Source organism: Aethalodelphis obliquidens, unplaced genomic scaffold, assembly GCF_003676395.1.
Source record: "Aethalodelphis obliquidens isolate GAN/ISIS:26980383/991018 unplaced genomic scaffold, ASM367639v1 scaffold103, whole genome shotgun sequence".
Lineage (NCBI taxonomy): Eukaryota > Metazoa > Chordata > Mammalia > Artiodactyla > Delphinidae > Aethalodelphis > Aethalodelphis obliquidens.
Genome location: NW_020838047.1, coordinates 692,030 through 710,784, shown reverse-complemented (window position 1 = coordinate 710,784; position 18,755 = coordinate 692,030). Strand labels below are relative to the sequence as shown.

At 39.1% G+C, this 18,755-nt stretch overlaps 1 protein-coding gene across 6 annotated transcripts in view; it reads right to left on the bottom strand.

Moving 5' to 3' along the window:
* The window catches only part of NEK1 (NIMA related kinase 1), a 213,219-nt gene that overhangs the window by 167,831 nt on the left and 26,633 nt on the right, over window positions 1–18,755 (bottom strand). For all 6 annotated transcript variants that reach the window (XM_027096525.1, XM_027096520.1, XM_027096521.1 and 3 more), the window contains one exon: window positions 2,269–2,352. In XM_027096525.1, coding sequence (XP_026952326.1) covers window positions 2,269–2,352 — 84 coding nt within the window. The remainder of the gene's footprint in view (window positions 1–2,268; window positions 2,353–18,755) is intronic.

The following is an 18,755-nucleotide window of genomic DNA, read 5'->3' as shown; positions in this document are numbered from 1 at the left end:
AGAATGGATTCTAGACCTAAATGTGAGAACTATAAAACTCCTAGAGGAAAATACAGGAGTAAATCTCCATGCCACTGGGTTATGCAATGATTTCTTAGATATGACACCAAAAGCACAAGCAAAAAAAGAAAATACAGATAAATTGGATTTCATTAAATTAAAAACTTTTGTGCAAAGGACACTATCAAGAAAGTAAACAGACAACCCACAGAATTGGGGAAAATATTTGCAAATCACGTATCTGACAAAGAATCTGCATCCAGCATAAAGAACTCTTACAACTCAATAATAACCAAAGACAACCCAATTTTAAAATAGGCACAGTCATATATTATATGATCCATTTGTATCAAATGTCCAGAATAGGCAAATCCACAGAGACAGAAAGCATACCACCGGTTTCCAATGCTCTATCATCAAACTGCGGAGCCAGGAGTTTGTGGGATTACATGAATTAAACTCCGTTATCAGTCAGATGTGAACCAAGCACATGCTCACAGCCAAAGACGGCACAAGGCAGGGTTGAGTGGAATGGAGTAAAATGGTCTGAAATGGGATTAGGAGGCTGAGGGTCGGGAGACAGGAAAGATGGGGTAGGGAGCCCCACCATAGTCCCTCTCCTTCCCACTACTCATCCTGGGGCTACAAGGCTACATAAGCAGCTGCAGGCCTAAGGACGTAAGAAGACAGACACACGGCCCTGACATCAGGAAACAAAGCCCCTCTGTACTACCCACTCTGGGAAGGGCGTGAGCCCAAGTGAGGCAAACGTGAAAGAAACCTCGATGCAAAGATGAGTGAGCTGTGGGGACAAAGTATCTCCCACAAAAGAATCCAACACATGTGAAGAAAGCTACTGCAAAGAAAAACAACCAATAAAATAACCAGAACCAGAATTCACTACAGACAGAATTAGTTTTATAAAGCAATCCAATAAAAACTTTGAAGTAAATATATTTAGAAACTTGCGAAGAAATAAATGAAGAAATAAATATGCATTTGAAAAGAACAAGACATTATGAAATAAAACCCAATTACAATAAGAACAGATCTATATGAAAAACCATTTAGAAACCTTGGAGAGAAAAAAAGTCATAATAAAGTCAACAGATGAGAAAAGCACTAGTTTACACAAAATTTCAAAGGGATTTAGTTAACTAGAAGATAGGTCGAAAAATTCATGTAGAATACAACTGAGAGAGACACAAAATGTGAAAGAACAAATAAGACACTTGAAGGGACGAATTAAGAAGCTCCAACGTGTGTCTAGAAAAAAATCCAGGAGACAACTGTGAAAGTAGCAAAAGAGAAATAATATTTGAAAAAATATAACTAAACATTTTCTATAACATTTCTAGAAGAAATATACATTCTCAAAAGTATACAGCATAATGAATAAAAGTGAGCCTCACCAATTCACAAACTATGAAATTTCAGAACCATGGGACAGAGAGAATATCTTAAATGGGTCAGAGAGAAGAAACAAGGGCAAGAGATTGCAAATTCCTAAACTGCAACACAAGAAGCCAAAAGACAAATGGGCAACATCTTAAAAATTGTGTAAGAAAACAATTTCTAACCAGAAGTTGATAACCAAATTCTCATCAAAGTTAGAGAATCTTGGACTTCCCTTGTGGCGCAGTGGTTAAGAATCCACCTGCCAAGGCAGGGGACACAGGTTCAAACCCTGGTCCAGGAAGATCCCACATTCTGTGGAGCAACTAAGCCCATGCACCACAACTACCGAGCCTGCGCTCTAGAACCCGTGAGCCATAACTACTGAGCCCGCGCACCTAGAGCCCATGCTCCACAAGAGAAGCCACCACAATGAGAAGCCCACACACCGCAACAAAGAGTAGACCCCGCTCACCGCAACTATAGAAAGCCTGTGCAAAGCAAAGACCCAATGTAGCCAAAATTAAGTAAATAAAAAGTAAATAAATTTTTTCAAAAATTAAAAAAAATAAAGTAGGAGAATCTTCAAACATGCAAAATCTCAAAAAAAAACCAAAAAACAAAAAACAAATCCCTTCCACATAACCATTGTTTTGGATTTCTTCCATCATAATGAAAGAGCAGGACATGAAAAGCAGGCAAAGACCTAACACACGACGCCTGTGTGATATTCAGGGTTACAGTGGAGTGGGGACAGTGAAGGGAGAAGACAGTCGGATGCAGACTGCACCAAGCTCAAACATTCTAGCCCAAGACAATGCTGGCCCCATGTCCACATCCACTGAGAAGTTAGTAGTGACATAATAAACTTACCTGTGATTTTATGTCTCGATGAAGAATTTTTCTATCATGTACATGCTTCAGGGCCAAACATATCTGTACAAACCAGTCCAAAATCTAGGGGGTAAAAATAAGATCTGTCATTTCTTTTAAAATTTACATTTCACAGTAGTCTTTCCTTGATCATTAAAATGCTTCAGAAGTATTCAGGGATGAGGGGAACTAAATCCTTAAAATAATCGGGCTCTAATGTTTCACTTCACTGTACTGTAATTAATGTCACCAACATTAGGTAGATATTCGAGCCAACTGACACATTATGTGCAGCACACGTGGTAAGTTTAAATGTAAGACACTGCTACTGAAGCATCTCCTATAAATCAGAATTAATATGGAAGGAAATTTCCAGAGAAAAGTGAAAAATGGAATTACTTTATATTTTAGCATAGTATGACGGTAAGTGACTTTTCTTTGTTGTTAAATATATCTTTTTTTCTATATACGTAAGTAAAAATCATAAGACGAAAAAAATTAGGCTGAAAATTTGGAAGACATCACTGACTTCTTTCTCGCCCCCCATTCATCACATAAAAACACACACTCTGGAGTTAGCCACTTGAAAGTAAAAAGGCTGAATTTCTACCTCACTCCTGACACCAAAAAAATTCCAAATAGACGGCATTTTTAAACATGAAAAAATTAAAGTTTAAAGCGAGGAAGAAAACATAGGTTAATTTTCTATACTCTCTGACTGACGCAGGACTTCCAAAACATGATACCAAACCCACAAGTCACAAGAAAAGTTCCCTATATAAATTTTAAAACACCTGGATGGCAAAATATACAATTCAATTTAATAATAATTTGAGAAAATACCTGCAACATAACTGATAGATTGCTAATCCTCTAATACACAACAGCTCTTCGACATCACTGAGGAAAACATGGCAGCCAAAATAAGAAGTGGACAGAAGACGGGAAAGGCAAATGACAGAGGAAACATAAGCCAATCAACACATAAACCAAATACTAACTTCCCTCCAAATTAAGAAAATAGCAATTAAACAAGATACCACTGTAACCTGACAAAGATGAAGTGATAAACAATGTTGGCCAGGATGTGAGGAAATAAGTCTTTGCATACCCTGTTTGTGAGAAAGTTAATTACAGTTACTTGGTAAAAATTTTAAATTCACATACCATTTGAAAGAGCAGCTGAAATTTCAAATTTATCCTAAAGATAAAATGTCACAAATACAAAAGAATATGTACAAGGATGTGTACTCCAGCATTGTTGCTCCACCTAAACATCATCAAGGGCCTGGGAAAATATCACAATTGGAATCACTAGAATTCTATGCAGCCACTGGGAAGAAGGAAGTACTTCTATGTACATACACCGTGAAGGGAAAAGAAGAAAGTCACAGCACGGTATGCAGAGCGCACTCCTTTTTTTAAGTCTCTTTCTGTCTGTAACATACCAGAACTCTGTATAAATGTTTACAACTGTGTGCTGTGTGTAGGGAGGATGCGCAGAAGGTCAGCTACTCATCAGTTAACAGTGTCTTCTTCTTCAGGGAAGTATATTTTCAGAAGAATGAATGAAAGGCAAGTAGCAGGCTTTACTTTTTATTCTTACCTATTCAGTATTTTTTTAAAGAACAAATGTTACATTAAAGTAACCTAAAATTAGAGACTCTGGGAGGGTTCATGCCAAGGAGTACTTCCCAGAACTTCTGCTGCCAGTGTCCTTAGCCCCATGGTGAGCCACAGCCACCGCCCACCTCTGCAGGAGACCGTCCAACCCTAGCAGGCCAAAGAATTGGGAGACAAAGGATAACAACTTTATTCAGTGAGCAGAGAGTCCAAGAAGATGGCAGGCTAATGTCCCAGAGAACCATCCTGCCAGGCTCTGAATGCTAGTTTCTTTTACAGAACAAAGAGGCATTATAAGATTCAGGCTGCTAATGTTGGCATATGTGCATTTAGCCTTAAAAGAGATTAACTTGAGAAGCAAGAAGAACTACAATCCTGCAGCCTGTGGAACAAAAACCACATTCACAGAAAGTCAGACAAGATGAAAAGGCAGAGGGCTATGTACCAGATGAAGGAACAAGATAAAACCCAGAAAAACAACTAAATGAGGTGGAGATAGGCAACCTTCCAGAAAAAGAATTCAGAATAATGACAGTGAAGATGATCCAGGACCTCGGAAAAAGAATGGAGGCAAAGATCGAGAAGATGCAAGACATGTTTAACGAAGAATTAAAGAACAAACAAACAGAGATGAACAATACAATAACTGAAATGAAAACTTTACTAGAAGGGACCAAAAGCAGAATAACTGAGGCAGAAGAACGGATAAGCTACCTGGAAGACAGAATGGTGGAATTCACTGCTGCGGAAGAGAATAAAGAAAAAAGAATGAAGACAGCCTAAGAGACCTCTGGGACAACATTAAACGCAACAACATTTGCATTACAGGGTTCCCAGGAGGAGAAGAGAGAGACAAGGGACCCAAGAAAATATATGAAGAGATTATAGTCGAAAATTTCCCTATCATGGGAAAGGAAATAGCCACCCAAGTCCAGGAAGCGCAGAGAGTCCCGGGCAGGATAAACCCAAGGAGAAACACGCCGAGACACATAGTAATCAAATTGGCAAAAATTAAAGACAAAGAAAAATTATTGAAAGCAGCAAAGGAAAAAAGAAAAATAACACATAAGGGAACTCCCATAGGTTAACAGCTGATTTTTCAGCAGAAGCTCTACAAGCCAGAAGGGAGTGTCATGATATACTTAAAGTGATGAAAGGGAAGAACTTACAACCAAGATTACTCTGCCCGGCAAGGATCTCATTCAGATTTGATGGAGATATCAAAAGCTTTACAGACAAGCAAAAGCTAACAGAATTCAGCACCACCAAACCAGCTCTACAAATGCTCAAGGAATTTCTCTAAGTGGGAAACACAAGAGAAGAAAAGGAACTACAAAAACAAACCCAAAATAATTAAGTAAATGGTCATAGGAACACACATATTGATAATTACCTTAAACGTGAATGGATTAAATGTTCCAACCAAAAAACACAGGCTTGCTGAATGGATACAAAAACAAGGCCCATATATATGTTGTCTACAGGAGACCCACTTCAGACCAAGGGACACATACAGACTGAAAGTGAGGGGATGGAAAAAGATATTCCATGCAAATGGAAATCAAAAGAAACCTGGAGTAGCAATACTCATGTCAGATAAAATAGACTTTAAAATAAAGAATGTTACAAGAGACAAGGAAGGGCACTACATAATGATCAAGGGATCAATCCAAGAAGAAGATATAAGAATTACAAATATATATGCACCCAATACAAGAGCACCTCAATACATAAGGCAACTGCTAACAGCTATAAAAGAGGAAATCGACAGTAACACAATAATAGTGGGGGACTTTAACACCTCACTTACGCCAATGGACAGATCATCCAGACAGAAAATTAATAAGGAAACACAAGCTTTAAATGACACAATAGACCAGATGGATTTAATTGATATTTATAGGACATTCCATCAAAAAACAGCAGATTACACTTTCTTCTGAAGTGCGCACGGAACATTCTCCAGAATAGACCACATCTTGGGCCACAAATCAAGCCTCAGTAAATTTAAGAAAACTGAAATCATATCAAGCATCTTTTCTGACCACAGTGCTATGAGATTAGAAATGAATCACAGGGAAAAAAACCGTAAAAAACACAAGCACATGGAGGCTAAACAATACGTTACTAAATAACCAAGAGATCACTGAAGAAATCAAAGAGGAAATCAAAAAATAACTACAGACAAATGACAATGAAAACACAATGATCCAAAACCTATGGGATGCAGCAAAAGCAGTTCTAAGAGGGAAGTTTATAGCTATATAAGCCTACCTCAAGAAACAAGAAAAATCTCAAATAAACAAGCTAACCTTACACCTAAAGGACCTAGAGAAAGAAGAATAAGCAAAACCCAAAGTTAGCAGAAGGAAAGAAATTGTAAAGATCAGATCAGAAATAAATGAAATAGAAACAAAGAAAACAATAGCAAAGATCAATAAAACTAAAAGCTGGTTCTTTGAGAAGATACACAAAATTGATAAACCATTAGCCAGACTCATCAAGAAAAAGAGGGAGAAGACTCAAATCAATAAAATTAGAAATGAAAAAGGAGAAGTTACAACATACATCGTAGAAATACAAAGCATCCTAAGAGACTACTACAAGCAACTCAATGCCAATAAAATGGACAACGTGGAAGAAATGGACAAATTCTTAGAAAGCTATAACCTTCCAAGACTGAACCAGGAAGAAATAGAAAATATGAACAGACCAATCACAGGTAATGAAATTGAAACTGTGATTAAAAATCTTCCAACAAACAAAGGTCCAGGACCAGATGGCTTCACAGGTGAATTCTATCAAACATTTAGAGAAGAGTTAACACCCATCCTTCTCAAACTCTTCCAAAAAACTGCAGAGGAAGGAACACTCCCAAACTCATTCTATGAGGCCACCATCACCCTGATACCAAAACCAGGCAAAGATACTACAAAAAAAGAAAATTACAGCCCAATATCACTGATGAATATAGATGCAAAAATCCTCAACAAAATACTAGCAAACAGATTCCAACAACACATTAAAAGGATCATACACCATGATCAAGTGGGATTTATCCCAGGGATGCAAGGATTCTTCAATATACGCAAATGAATCAATGTGATATACTATAGTAACAAACTGAAGAATAAAAACCATATGATCATCTCAATACATGCAGAAAAAGTTTTTGACAAAATTCAACACCCATTTATGATAAAAACTCTCCAGAAAGTGGGCATAGAGGGAACCTACCTCAACATAATAAAGGCCATATATGACAAACCCACAGCAAACATCATTCTCAACGGTGAAAAACTGAAAGCATTTCCTCTAAGATCAGGAAAAAGACAAGGATGTCCACTCTCACCACTATGATTCAACATAGTTTTGGAAGTCCTAGCCACGGCAATCAGAGAAGAAAAAGAAATAGAAGGAATACAAATTGGAAAAGAAGAAGTAAAACTGTCACTGTTTGCAGATGACATGATACTATACATAGAGAATCCTAAGATTGCCACCAGAGAACTACTAGAGCTAATCAATGAATTTGGTAAAGTTTCAGGATACAAAATTAATGCACAGAAATCTCTTGCACTGCTGTACACTAATGATGAAAAATCTGAAAGAGAAATTAAGGCAACACTCCCATTTACCACTGCAAGAAAAAGAATAAAATACCTAGGAATAAACCTACCTAGGGAGACAAAAGACCTGTATGCAGAAAACTACAAGACACTGATGAAAGAAATTAAAGACGATACCAACGGATGGAGAGATATATCATGTTCTTGCATTGGAAGAATCAGTATTGTGAAAATGACTATACTACCCAAAGCAATCTACAGATTCAATGCAATCCCTATCAAATTACCAAAGGCATTTTTTACAGAACTAGAACAAAAAATGTTAAAATTTGTATGGAGACACAAAACACCCCAAAGAGCAAAAGCAATCTTGAGTGAAAAAAATGGAGTGGGAGGAATCAGACTCCCTGACTTCAGACTATACTACAAAGCTACAGTAATGAAGACAATATGGTACTAGCACAAAAACAGAAACATAGATCAATGGAAGAAGATAGAAAGCCCAGAGATAAACCCACACACCTATGGTCAACTAATCTATGACAAAGGAGGCAAGGATATACAATGCAGAAAAGTTTCTTCAATAAGTGGTGCTGGGAAAACTGGACAGCTACATGTAAAAGAATGAAATTAGAATACTCCCTAACACCAAACACAAAAATAAACTCAAAATGGATTAGAGACCTAAATGTAAGACCAGACAGTATAAAACTCTTAGAGGAAAACATAGGAAGAACACGCTTTGACATAAATCACAGCAAGATCTTTTTTGATCCACCTCGTTGAGTAATGGAAATAAAAACAAAAGTAAACAAATGGGACCTAATGAAACTTAAAAGTTTTTGCACAGCAAAGGAAACCATAAACAAGACAAAAAGACAACCCTCAGAATGGGAGAAAATATTTGCAAATGAGTCAACGGACAAAGGATTAATCTCCAAACTATATAAACAGCTCATGCAGCTCAATATTAAAGAAACAAACAACCCAATCCAAAAATGGGCAGAAGACCTAAATAGACATTTCTCCAAAGCAGACATACAGATGGCCAAGAAGCAAATGAAAAGCGGCTCAACATCACCAATTATTAGAGAAATGCAAATCAAAACTACAATGAGGTATCACCTCACACCAGTTAGAATGGGCATCATCAGAAAATCTATAAACAATAAATGATGGAGAGGGTTGGAGAAAAGGGAACCCTCTTGCACTGTTGGTGGGAATGTAAATTGATACAGCCACTATGGAAAACAGTATGGATGTTCCTTAAAAAACTAAAAATAGAATTACCTTATGATGCAGCAATCCCACTATTGGGCATATGCCCAGAGAAAACCATAATTCAAAAAGACACATGCACCCCAATGTTCACTGCAGCACTATTTACAACAGCCAGGCCATGGAAGCAACCTAAATGCCCATCGACAGACAAATGGATAAAGAAGATGTGGTACACAAACACAATGGAATATTACTCAGCCATAAAAAGGAATGAAATTGGGTCATTTGTTGAGACGTGGATGGATCTAGAGACTGTCATACAGAGTGAAGTAAGTCAGAAAGAGAAAAAAAATATCGTATATTAACGCATGTATGTGGAACCTAGAAAAATGGTACAGATGAACCAGTTTGCAGGGCAGAAGTTGAGACACAGATGTAGAGAACAGACGTATGGACACCAAGGGGGGAAAGCTGCGGGGGGGTGGGGATGGTGGTGTGATGAATTGGGTGACTGGGATTGACATGTATACACTGATGTGTATAAAATTGATGACTAATAAGAACCTACTGTATAAAAAAGTAAATAAAATAAAATTCAAAAACAAAGAAACAAAACAAAAATGTAACGTAAAATTAATTTTTAAATTAATTTTTTAAAAATTAATAAAACAGAATAGTGATGTCTAGGGACGAGGGAAAGAGGGGAGTGGGGAGAAGAACCCCCACTTCCCCCCCTTTTTTTTTTTTGTGGTACGTGGGCCTCTCACTGTTGTGACCTCTCCCGTTGTGGAGCAACAGGCTCTGGACGCGCAGGCTCAGCGGCCATGGCTCGCAGGCTCAGCGGCCATGGCTCACAGGCCTAGCCGCTCCGCGGCATGTGGGATCTTCCTGGACCGGGGCACGAACCCGTGTCCCTTGCATCGGCAGGCGGACTCTCAACCACTGCGCCACCAGGGAAGCCCATGTTTTTTTAAAAAACAACCTTCTTGGTTCAGTTCAGTAGATATTTACTGAGGACTACACAAATTTTAAGTTCCTTTCCATATTCACATAAGGCGCTGTAAGTAGAAAAATTAAATATAGTTCTCCGAGTTCGTTCATACAGTGGTAGAAATACACTTTTAGACAAATACCTAATAAAATGCACAAGTCTTATAACAGCAATGTGCACTGAGAAAGCAATTAACTGCAGCAGGGAGGGGTCAGGAAAAGTATAAAAAGAAAATGAAAATTCAGCTCAGCTGAGTCTTATTGTTATACAGTCTACCTGGAGCACCTGGGACACATGCTAGAAACCACCAATGCCTCGTTTTACAGATTAATGTTTTTCATTACCATATTTCCCATACTTGTACTCCTTTATAATTTGACAAAAATGTATTCAGCACCAACAAGGTACCTGACATGGGCTGGAACTGGCCAAAAAAGTTAATAGAAGAGCTCACAGACCAGGAGTCAGCAAATTTATTCTGTAAAGGGCCAGAGGGTAAATATTTTAGGTTTTGCAGATCCTATGGTCTCTGTCCCAAGTCAAATTTGCCACTGTAGTATAAATGCAGCCAGAGATTATATGCAAACAAATAAGCATGAACTGTTTAAATAAAACTTTATTTACAAACAAAGACGTGGGCCGAGTTTGCTAACCCGCATCAGAGACCAGGAGGGAGATGAGTAAGTAGAGCAGAGGTGATGCTCTGAGTGTTGACAGCACAGAGGACAACAGCCAACTCAGCCTGGAGGCGATAAAGCAAAACCTGACAGAACACGAGGTTCCAGAGGGAAGTTGTGAGGAGGAGGAGGGCACAGCACAAGTCTGTGCTCCCTCTGTCGGTCCAGTTCAGCCTGTCTTACATCAAGGCTGGAGGGAGGGAAGGCCATTAAATTACAGGCCTGCTTCTAACTGCTCCTCCTCTTCACTTCCTTGTACACATTAGCTCACATTAATATTTACAAAATAATGTTGGGATAATGGCATTCTCTTGCTCAAAAGAGAATGTCCCTATTTGTCCCTATTTGCCAAATTCCAATGGTATAAAATGCTGAGCCAGCCCAACTAAACACATGGTAATTATCATACACTTGTCTGAATTACAGCTTTACGTGTACGTGTTATTTCCATTACTATAGACTGCCTTAGAGCACTAAAACAATTCCACAATCCACCTTCTCTGCTCCAAAACTCAGGTTTCTTTGTGCAACGAAATGTGTTAAAATTTACTGAAGTATGCTGTTTTAACATGTTTATTCATTGTAAAAAATTTTTTGAGAAACTTTTACTGCCAAATATTATATTAGTGGATAAACGGAACTTGGCTTTCTAATAGAACCGTAAATTGATCTTAGAGCGCCTGTAAGAGGTTATAAGAGCTTACTTACTATTTAACTTCCGTGTAATTTGCCCAGAAAGCAGATATCCCAGGTCCACCAGAATAGTTTTCTCTGCTTTCTACTGACTCTACCGTTTCTGTTTTTGAAGAAAGGTTCCTCACCTATGAGAGTGCTAAGGATCCTTATAATTGTATTACCTTCATGTATATTTAAAAAGATTTTTAATTGTAGTAAAATACACAGAACACAAAATTTACCACCTTAACCATTTTTAAGTGCATACTTCAGTGGTATTAAGTACATTCATATTGTTGTACAACTATCACCACCTGTACAACTCTTTTCATCTTGTAAAACTGAAACATTAAATGTTAAACAGTTCTCCCCACTCCCCTCTTTCCCTCTTCCCTAAACATCACTATTCTACTTTCTGTCTCTATGATTTTGAGTACTCTAAGTATGTCATACACATGGAATCATGCAGTATTCATCTTTTTGTGACTGGCTTATTTCATTAACATAATGTTCTCAAGGTCAATCCACTGTAGTATATGTCAGAATTCCCTTCCTTTTATAAGGATGACTGATATGGAGGGTTACTTCTGTCACTTTGCTATTTGTCTTCTATATGCCTTGTGGTTCTTTTGTCCCTATTTCCTGCATTACTGTCTTCTTTGTGCTTAGTTGACATTTGTATTGTGAAACATTTAAATTCATCTCTCATTTACTTTTTTAAAAAAATTTATTGATTTATTTATCTTTGGCTGTGTTGGGTCTTTGTTGCTGTGCACCGGCTTTCTCTAGTTGCGGCAAGCAGGAGTTACTCTTTGTTGCGGTGCACAGGCTACTCATTGCGGTGGCTTCTCTTGTTCCAGAGCACGGGGCTCTAGGCACGCGGGCTTCAGTAGTTGTGGCACGCAGGCTCAGTAGTTGTGGCTTGCGGGCTCTAGAGCGCAGGCTCAGTAGTTGTGGCACACGGGCTTAGTTGCTATGCAGCATGTGGCATCTTCCTGGCTCAGGGCTCGAACCCATGTCCCCTGCACAGCAGGCAGATTCTTAACCACGGTGCCACCAGGAAAGCCCCTCTCATTTCATTTTATATATTGTGTTGGCCAAAAGGTTCGTTCAGTTTTTTTCTGTAAGATGGCTCTAGTAGCACTTAGCTGTCTTTAACTTCATTTGAAACAATTTTGTTAGATTGTATGTGACAGCTGTCATATCAGCATGCATTTAAAAAAAGACATCAGGGACTTCCCTGGTGGCGCAGTGGTTAAGAATCCGCCTGCAATGCAGGGGACACGGGTTCGATCCCTGGTCCGGGAAGATCCCACACACCTCAGAGCAACTAAGCCCATGCACCACAACTACTGAGCTTGCGCTCTAGAGCTCATGAGCCACAACTACTGAGCCCACATACTGCAACTAATGAAGCCTGTGCACCTAGAGCCCATGCTCTGCAACAAGAAGCCATTGCAATGAGAAGCCCGCGCAACACAACAAAGAGTAGACCCCTGCTCGCCACAACTAGAGAAAGCCCGTGTGCAGCAACGAAGACCCAAGACCCAATGCAGCCAAAATAAAATTAAAATTAAAAAAGACATCAAAATTGGTGAATTTTTGTGTAGCCATTTTAATATTGAAGATGGAAGAGAAAAAGCAACATTTTCAGCATATTATGTTTTATCATTTCAGGAAGGTAAAAACACAACCGAAATGCAAAAAAAGATTTGTGCAGTGTATGGAGAAGGTGCTCTGACATGTCAAAAGCAGTTTGCACAGTTTCATGATGGAGATTTCTCGCTGGACGATGCTCCACTGTCGGGTAGACCATATGAAGTTGATAGCGATCAAATCGAGACGTTAATTGAGAACAATCAACATTACACCACCTGGGAGGTAGCTTCCAAATCAAGTGCTGAAAATCATTTGCACCAGCTTGGTTATGTGAAACGCTTTGATGTTTGGGTTCCACGTAAGATAAGCGAAAAAACCTTCTTAACTGTATTTCCACAGGCAATTCTTCACTACTTAAATGTAATGAAAACGTTCCGTTTTTTAAAACAAATTGTGACAGGCAATGAAAAGAGGATACTGTACAATAATGTGGAACAGAAGAGATAGTGGGTCAAGTGAAATGAACCACCACCAACCACACCAAAGGCTGGTCTTCATCCAAAGAAGGTGATATTGTTTATATGGTGGGATTGGAAGGGAGTTGTCTATTATGAGCTCCTTCCAAAAAACCAAACGATTAATTCCAACAAGTACTGCTCCCACTTAGACCAACTGAAAGCAGCACTCGACGAAAGAAGTCCAGAATTAGTCAACAGAAAACGCATAATCTTCCATCAGAGTAACGCAAGATTACATGTTTCTTTGATGACCAGGCAAAAACTGTACAGCTTGGCTGGGAAGTTCTGATTCATCCGCTGTATTCACCAGACATTGCACCTGCGGATTTCCATTTACTTTGGTCTTTACAAAATTCTCTTAATGAAAAAATTTCAATTCCTTGGAAGACTGTAAAAGGAACCTGGAACAGTTCTTTGCTCAAAAAGATAAAAAGTTTTGGGAAGATGGAATTATTAAGTTGCCTGAAAAATGGCAGAAGGTAGTGGAACAAAATAGTATATACGTTATTCAATAAAGTTCTTGGTGAAAATGAAAAATGGGTCTTTTATTTTGACTTAAAAACTGAAGGCACTTTTTAGTCAACCCAAAAAGTGTATATCTATTTTCTCTGTGTTAACAAGGGGATTACTTTCGATACCATAAAATTATAATACTCTAATTTGGACTTCTACCAGCTTAACTCCAATAACATATAAAAACTCTGCTCCTGGGCTTCCCTGGTGGCGCAGTGTTTAAGAATCTGCCAGCCAATGCAGGGAACACAGGTTCGAGCCGTGGTAAGGGAAGATCCCACATGCCACGGAGCAACTAAGCCCGTGCACCACAACTACTGAGTCTGCGCTCTAGAGCCCTCAAGCCACAACTACTGAGTCCGCGTGCTACAACTACTGAAGCCCACGTGCCTAGAGCCCATGCTCCACAACAAGAGAAGCCACTGAAATGAGAAGCCCACACACTGCAAGGAAGAGCAGCCCCCCCTCGCTGCAACTAGAGAGAGCCCGCGCGCAGCAATGAAGACCCAATGCAGCCAAAAATAAATAAATAAAATAAATTAAAAAAAGAAAAAAAATACTGCTCCTTTACCTCTCTGTCCTACTTCTTTCAGTTGCTGATGTCACCAAATTACATCTTTGTACAATAATATCATTGTTTGTATGTTTCAAAATGTAAAACTAATAATTTTTTTAAAGTGCATTAGTCTCTTAAATCATGTAGAAAAACAAAATGGGGAGTTACAAACCAGTTACAATACCAGCTTTTAGACTAGTAATTGCTTTTTTAAAAATTTATTAGTCTCAAATCATGTAGAAAAGGGGGAGTCACAAACCACTGCTGTAACAATTCTAGCTTTTATAACTGCCCGTGTATTTACCTTTACTGAGCTCTCCATTTCTCCACATGGCTTCAAGCCACTGTCTAGTGTCCCTTCCTTTCAATCTGCAAGACTCCATTTAGCACTTCTTTCAGTGCAACTCTAGTAGTAACAAATAGCTTCAGCTTTTGTTTATCTGAAAATGACTCTCATTTCTGAAGGACAATTTTGCCAGATATAGGATTCCTGGTTGATAGCTTTTTTTCTTTTAGCACTTTGAATATATCAGCCCAGTTTCTCCTGGCCTGTAAAGTTTCCACTGAGAAATCTCCCGAAAATCTTACTGACAATTCCTTGTATGTGATAAGCCACATCCCTCTTGCTGATTTCAAGATTCTCTGGCTTTCAACAGTTAGGTTATAGTGTGTCTGGGTGTGGGTCTCCTTGAGTTCATCCTACTTGGAGTTCATTGAGTTTCTTGGATGTTTATATACATGTCTTTCATCAAATTTGGGAAGTTTTCAGCCATTAACTCTTCAAATACGCTGTCCGTCCCTCTCTCCTTCTTCTCCTTCCTATGATGCACATGTTGGTCTGTGTGACAATGTCCCACAGGTCCCTTAAGCTCTGTTCATTTTTCTTCAATCTTTTATCTTTCTGTTACTCAGACTCAGTAATTTCCATTGTCCTAGCTTCCAGTTCACTGAGTCTTCTTCTTCAGGAAAGGTTCAAATCTGCCTTTGAATCTCTCTAATGAATTTTTCATTTTAGTTATTGTATTTTCCAGCTCCAGACTTTCTTTTTTGGTTTCTTTTTAGAATTTCTATCTCCTTATTGATATTTCTGTTTTGTTCGTATAGTGTTTTTTTACTTTCTCCATGTCTTCTTTTAGCTTTGAGCCTCTTTAAGACAGTTGTTTTCAACTCTTTGTCTAGTATATCTGCCATCAGATCTTTTTCAGGGACAGTTCCTGTTAGTTAATTTTTTTTTCCTATGAATGAGCTATACCTTCCTGTTTCTTCTCTTTTTTTTGGTGGAAAGTAGTCATTTGAATCTAAAAATGCGGTACCTCTGGAAATCAGATTCTTCTCCTTCCCCAACATTTGCTGTTTTTTTTGTTTTTGTTGATTGTTGTACGTTGTCTCTGAGCCAAGATCAGTGTGAGGCACAAACTTAAAATCCTCTCAGGTCTTTTCTGAGTCTGCATGTTTCTCTGGATATGCATGGTGACTTCTTTTTTTTTTTAAGATGTTGGGGGTAGGAATTTATTTATTTATTTTTGCTGTGTTGGGTCTTCACTTCTACGCAAGGGCTTTCTCTAGTTGTGGCAAGCAGGGGTCACTCTTCATGGCGGTGCGCAGGCCTCTCACTATCACGGCCTCTCTTGTTGCGGAGCACAGGCTCCAGACGCGCAGGCTCAGTAGTTGTGGCTCACGGGCCCAGTTGCTCCGCAGCATGTGGGATCATCCCAGACCAGGGCTCAAACCCACGTCCCCTGCATTAGCAGGCAGATTCTCAACTGCTGCGCCACCAGGGAAGCCCCATGGTGACTTTTTAATTTCCCTCAGATCCATGGTTGCTTTGAATGCCTTAAGTTTTAACGTCTGTCTCCCCAAAGGTGAAAAGAGAGAAGTGTAGCAGGGGGGAAAAGAGCTGCTGGCCCTTTAAATCCTCTGGAAGTCACTTCAGCCAGAAGGGGAGAGGCTTGCAACAAATTGGGGAGGAACCATAACAATGGCTGCCCACCTCTTTCCCCCCAGATCTGAAGTAGCCATCAACAATCAGAGCACAGATCCCTGATATGTGGACGACAGGAACCTGTCTGCCCACCCTGGTTCCCACAAGGTGCACGCAAGCTGCTTCTGGGATGCGCGCACAGCTGGATGTCTCAGTGCTGGGATGTGGGGGATGAGTAGCCCCTGCTACCTAACTAAGAGGTGAAATTGACTGAAATTAACCACAATTTACTCTCCAAGCCTTCCCCTGGAAGTTGCAAAGATTCAAGAGATTCCAGAGACCCAAAATAGTTACATCAGATAGATTCTGCCACTGTATTGTTGTACAGGTGGGGAGACAGATTCCTAGTGTTTCCTACTGTACTATCTTCCCAGAATCTTCTCCATCTGTATTTATTTTAAAATACTTTATCTCTTTGATTAAATAGGTAACCAAATATTGCTTTTCAGGTACCCAAAACCGTCTCTTAATCAAGTGACCAAATCTCTGACAACTCTGTAATCTTTCCTTCCCAAGATTAGATCCTAAATTTAGAAAAAATAAAATAAAAATTCTAGGCTACCTCTCACCATATGTATTAGTTAGCTCAACATTTTTATAAGAGCTGCATGGAAAGACTTACCAAATCAACAAAGATGCTCAGCATTTTCTAGGTTAAGTTTGTATACATAAAACATTATTGGGCTTCCCTGGTGGCGCAGTGGTTAAGAGTCCGCCTGCCGATGCAGGGGACACAGGTTCATGCCCCGGTCCGGGAAGATCCCACATGCCATGGAGTGGCTGGGCCGGTGAGCCATGGCCGCTGAGCCTGTGCGTCCAGAGCCTGTGCTCCGCAACGGGAGAGGCCACAACAGTGAGAGGCCCACGTACACCAAAAATATATATATATATTATTAATATAAATATTTCAGAAAATGCATGCTTTATGAAGGTCCCAGAGATTTGTCAATGACTTTGCTGTCCGTTTTTACCCTTAGGGAAAATATTCAACAAGCCAGTAACAAATACCCCTATGGAGAACTGTATTCTATTACTGGTTACTATAAGAAATTAACTACAGCCTTTCAGTTTCATTATCAAACAGCCCTTTGCTTCTTGATGACCAGAAGGCTCCTGGAAAAGACTGTACTAGGAACACTAAACTACTGACACCTCAGAAAACACACTCTTGAGTACAGGCTTCTGAGCTGACACTGCTAACGTTGAACAATGGACTGAGTCAATATTCCTAAGGCTTTTTCAGTCCAGAAGCTGATACACATCATAAAAGCAGACTCACCCAAAACCCAGCATGGTAAGAATTACTAGGACTGAATGAACTGAATTAAATGAAATTTAATTATGTGTATTTGTTTGAAATACAACTGGTATTATATATATATTTTTAACGTTCCATCCTTCTGTACTTAATGAACATATGAAGTTCTCTTCTTTCTCTTCTTAATCTATCTCTACCCTCAATTTAGTAAATTATGCTTTTCTAGACTGAAATATAACATCTTGAAATGATTATCTGCTTCTCACTGACCCATTCAGAATTTAGAAATAGTTTTACTGAGTTTTACTTTTCAGGAATATTGTAATTTTCATTGGTCCAATAAGAATGTATACTCCTTTTTACCAGAATATAACTACACAAATCAATTGTGCAACCAAAGCCATACTTGGACTGTCTTATGTGAGGATGAATTTCATTCAATCAGTTATGACAAGCCTGCTGCCCACAAATACACACAGAGCCAATTCCTACATTGTGCCACCAGGGTACTGGCCTAGTGCCTGACTTACAAGGTCTCAGCATCACAGGTGGCAAGGTCATTTAGTAGTAGCCAAAAACCTTGGCAAATCTGAAAACCCTCAAGAAGAAAGAAAGTCACCCAAATTTATAGGTACTGCAGGTGAAATTCGGTGGAAAATGTACTGGGCTTGGTTTACTGGCCTTGGGATAGAAGAACAAATAATATTTTAAAAAGTCCAATCTAAGATTCCTTATGAAAACTTCTGGACAGAAATCAATTCTGTGGCCTTAGTAGCTACATAGTTGCTCAATTCTATAAGGCTCTGGATTTTCAGAGCAAACTCAAGGAAGTCTGTATGCCTAATTAACACTCTGACTGCACCTAAATATTAGGGCTAACCCTATGAGACCAGACTTTCTTTTAAAAGAACATACATTTGTAAATTACCAGGAGACGAGACTATCAGAAAATTTATCCAACACTTAGAAATAAGCCAAAAATAGTCAGTGGCACATCTTTTTAATATCTACGTGGGGAAAGGCCATTCAAGGATTGTTCAGCAGAATGTACTTACTTCATATCATTGTTTACTACTGATTAAAAGTCACAGACTTAGCCTGCTTCCTAACTTGACGAGGTTTTTTTCTAGTAAAGATGCAAACAAGGAAGTTATCACTGAAGAGAATGGCTTGAGCAGTTGGAGAATTTCCTTGTCTCACGCGTCTCTGCTCCCACTCCCATTCTAGAGATGGAACAAAACCATCTCAGACTGATTTCAACCTACAGCTTACAGCAAAAATGGCCTCTGACCTCTGTTTTCCTGCT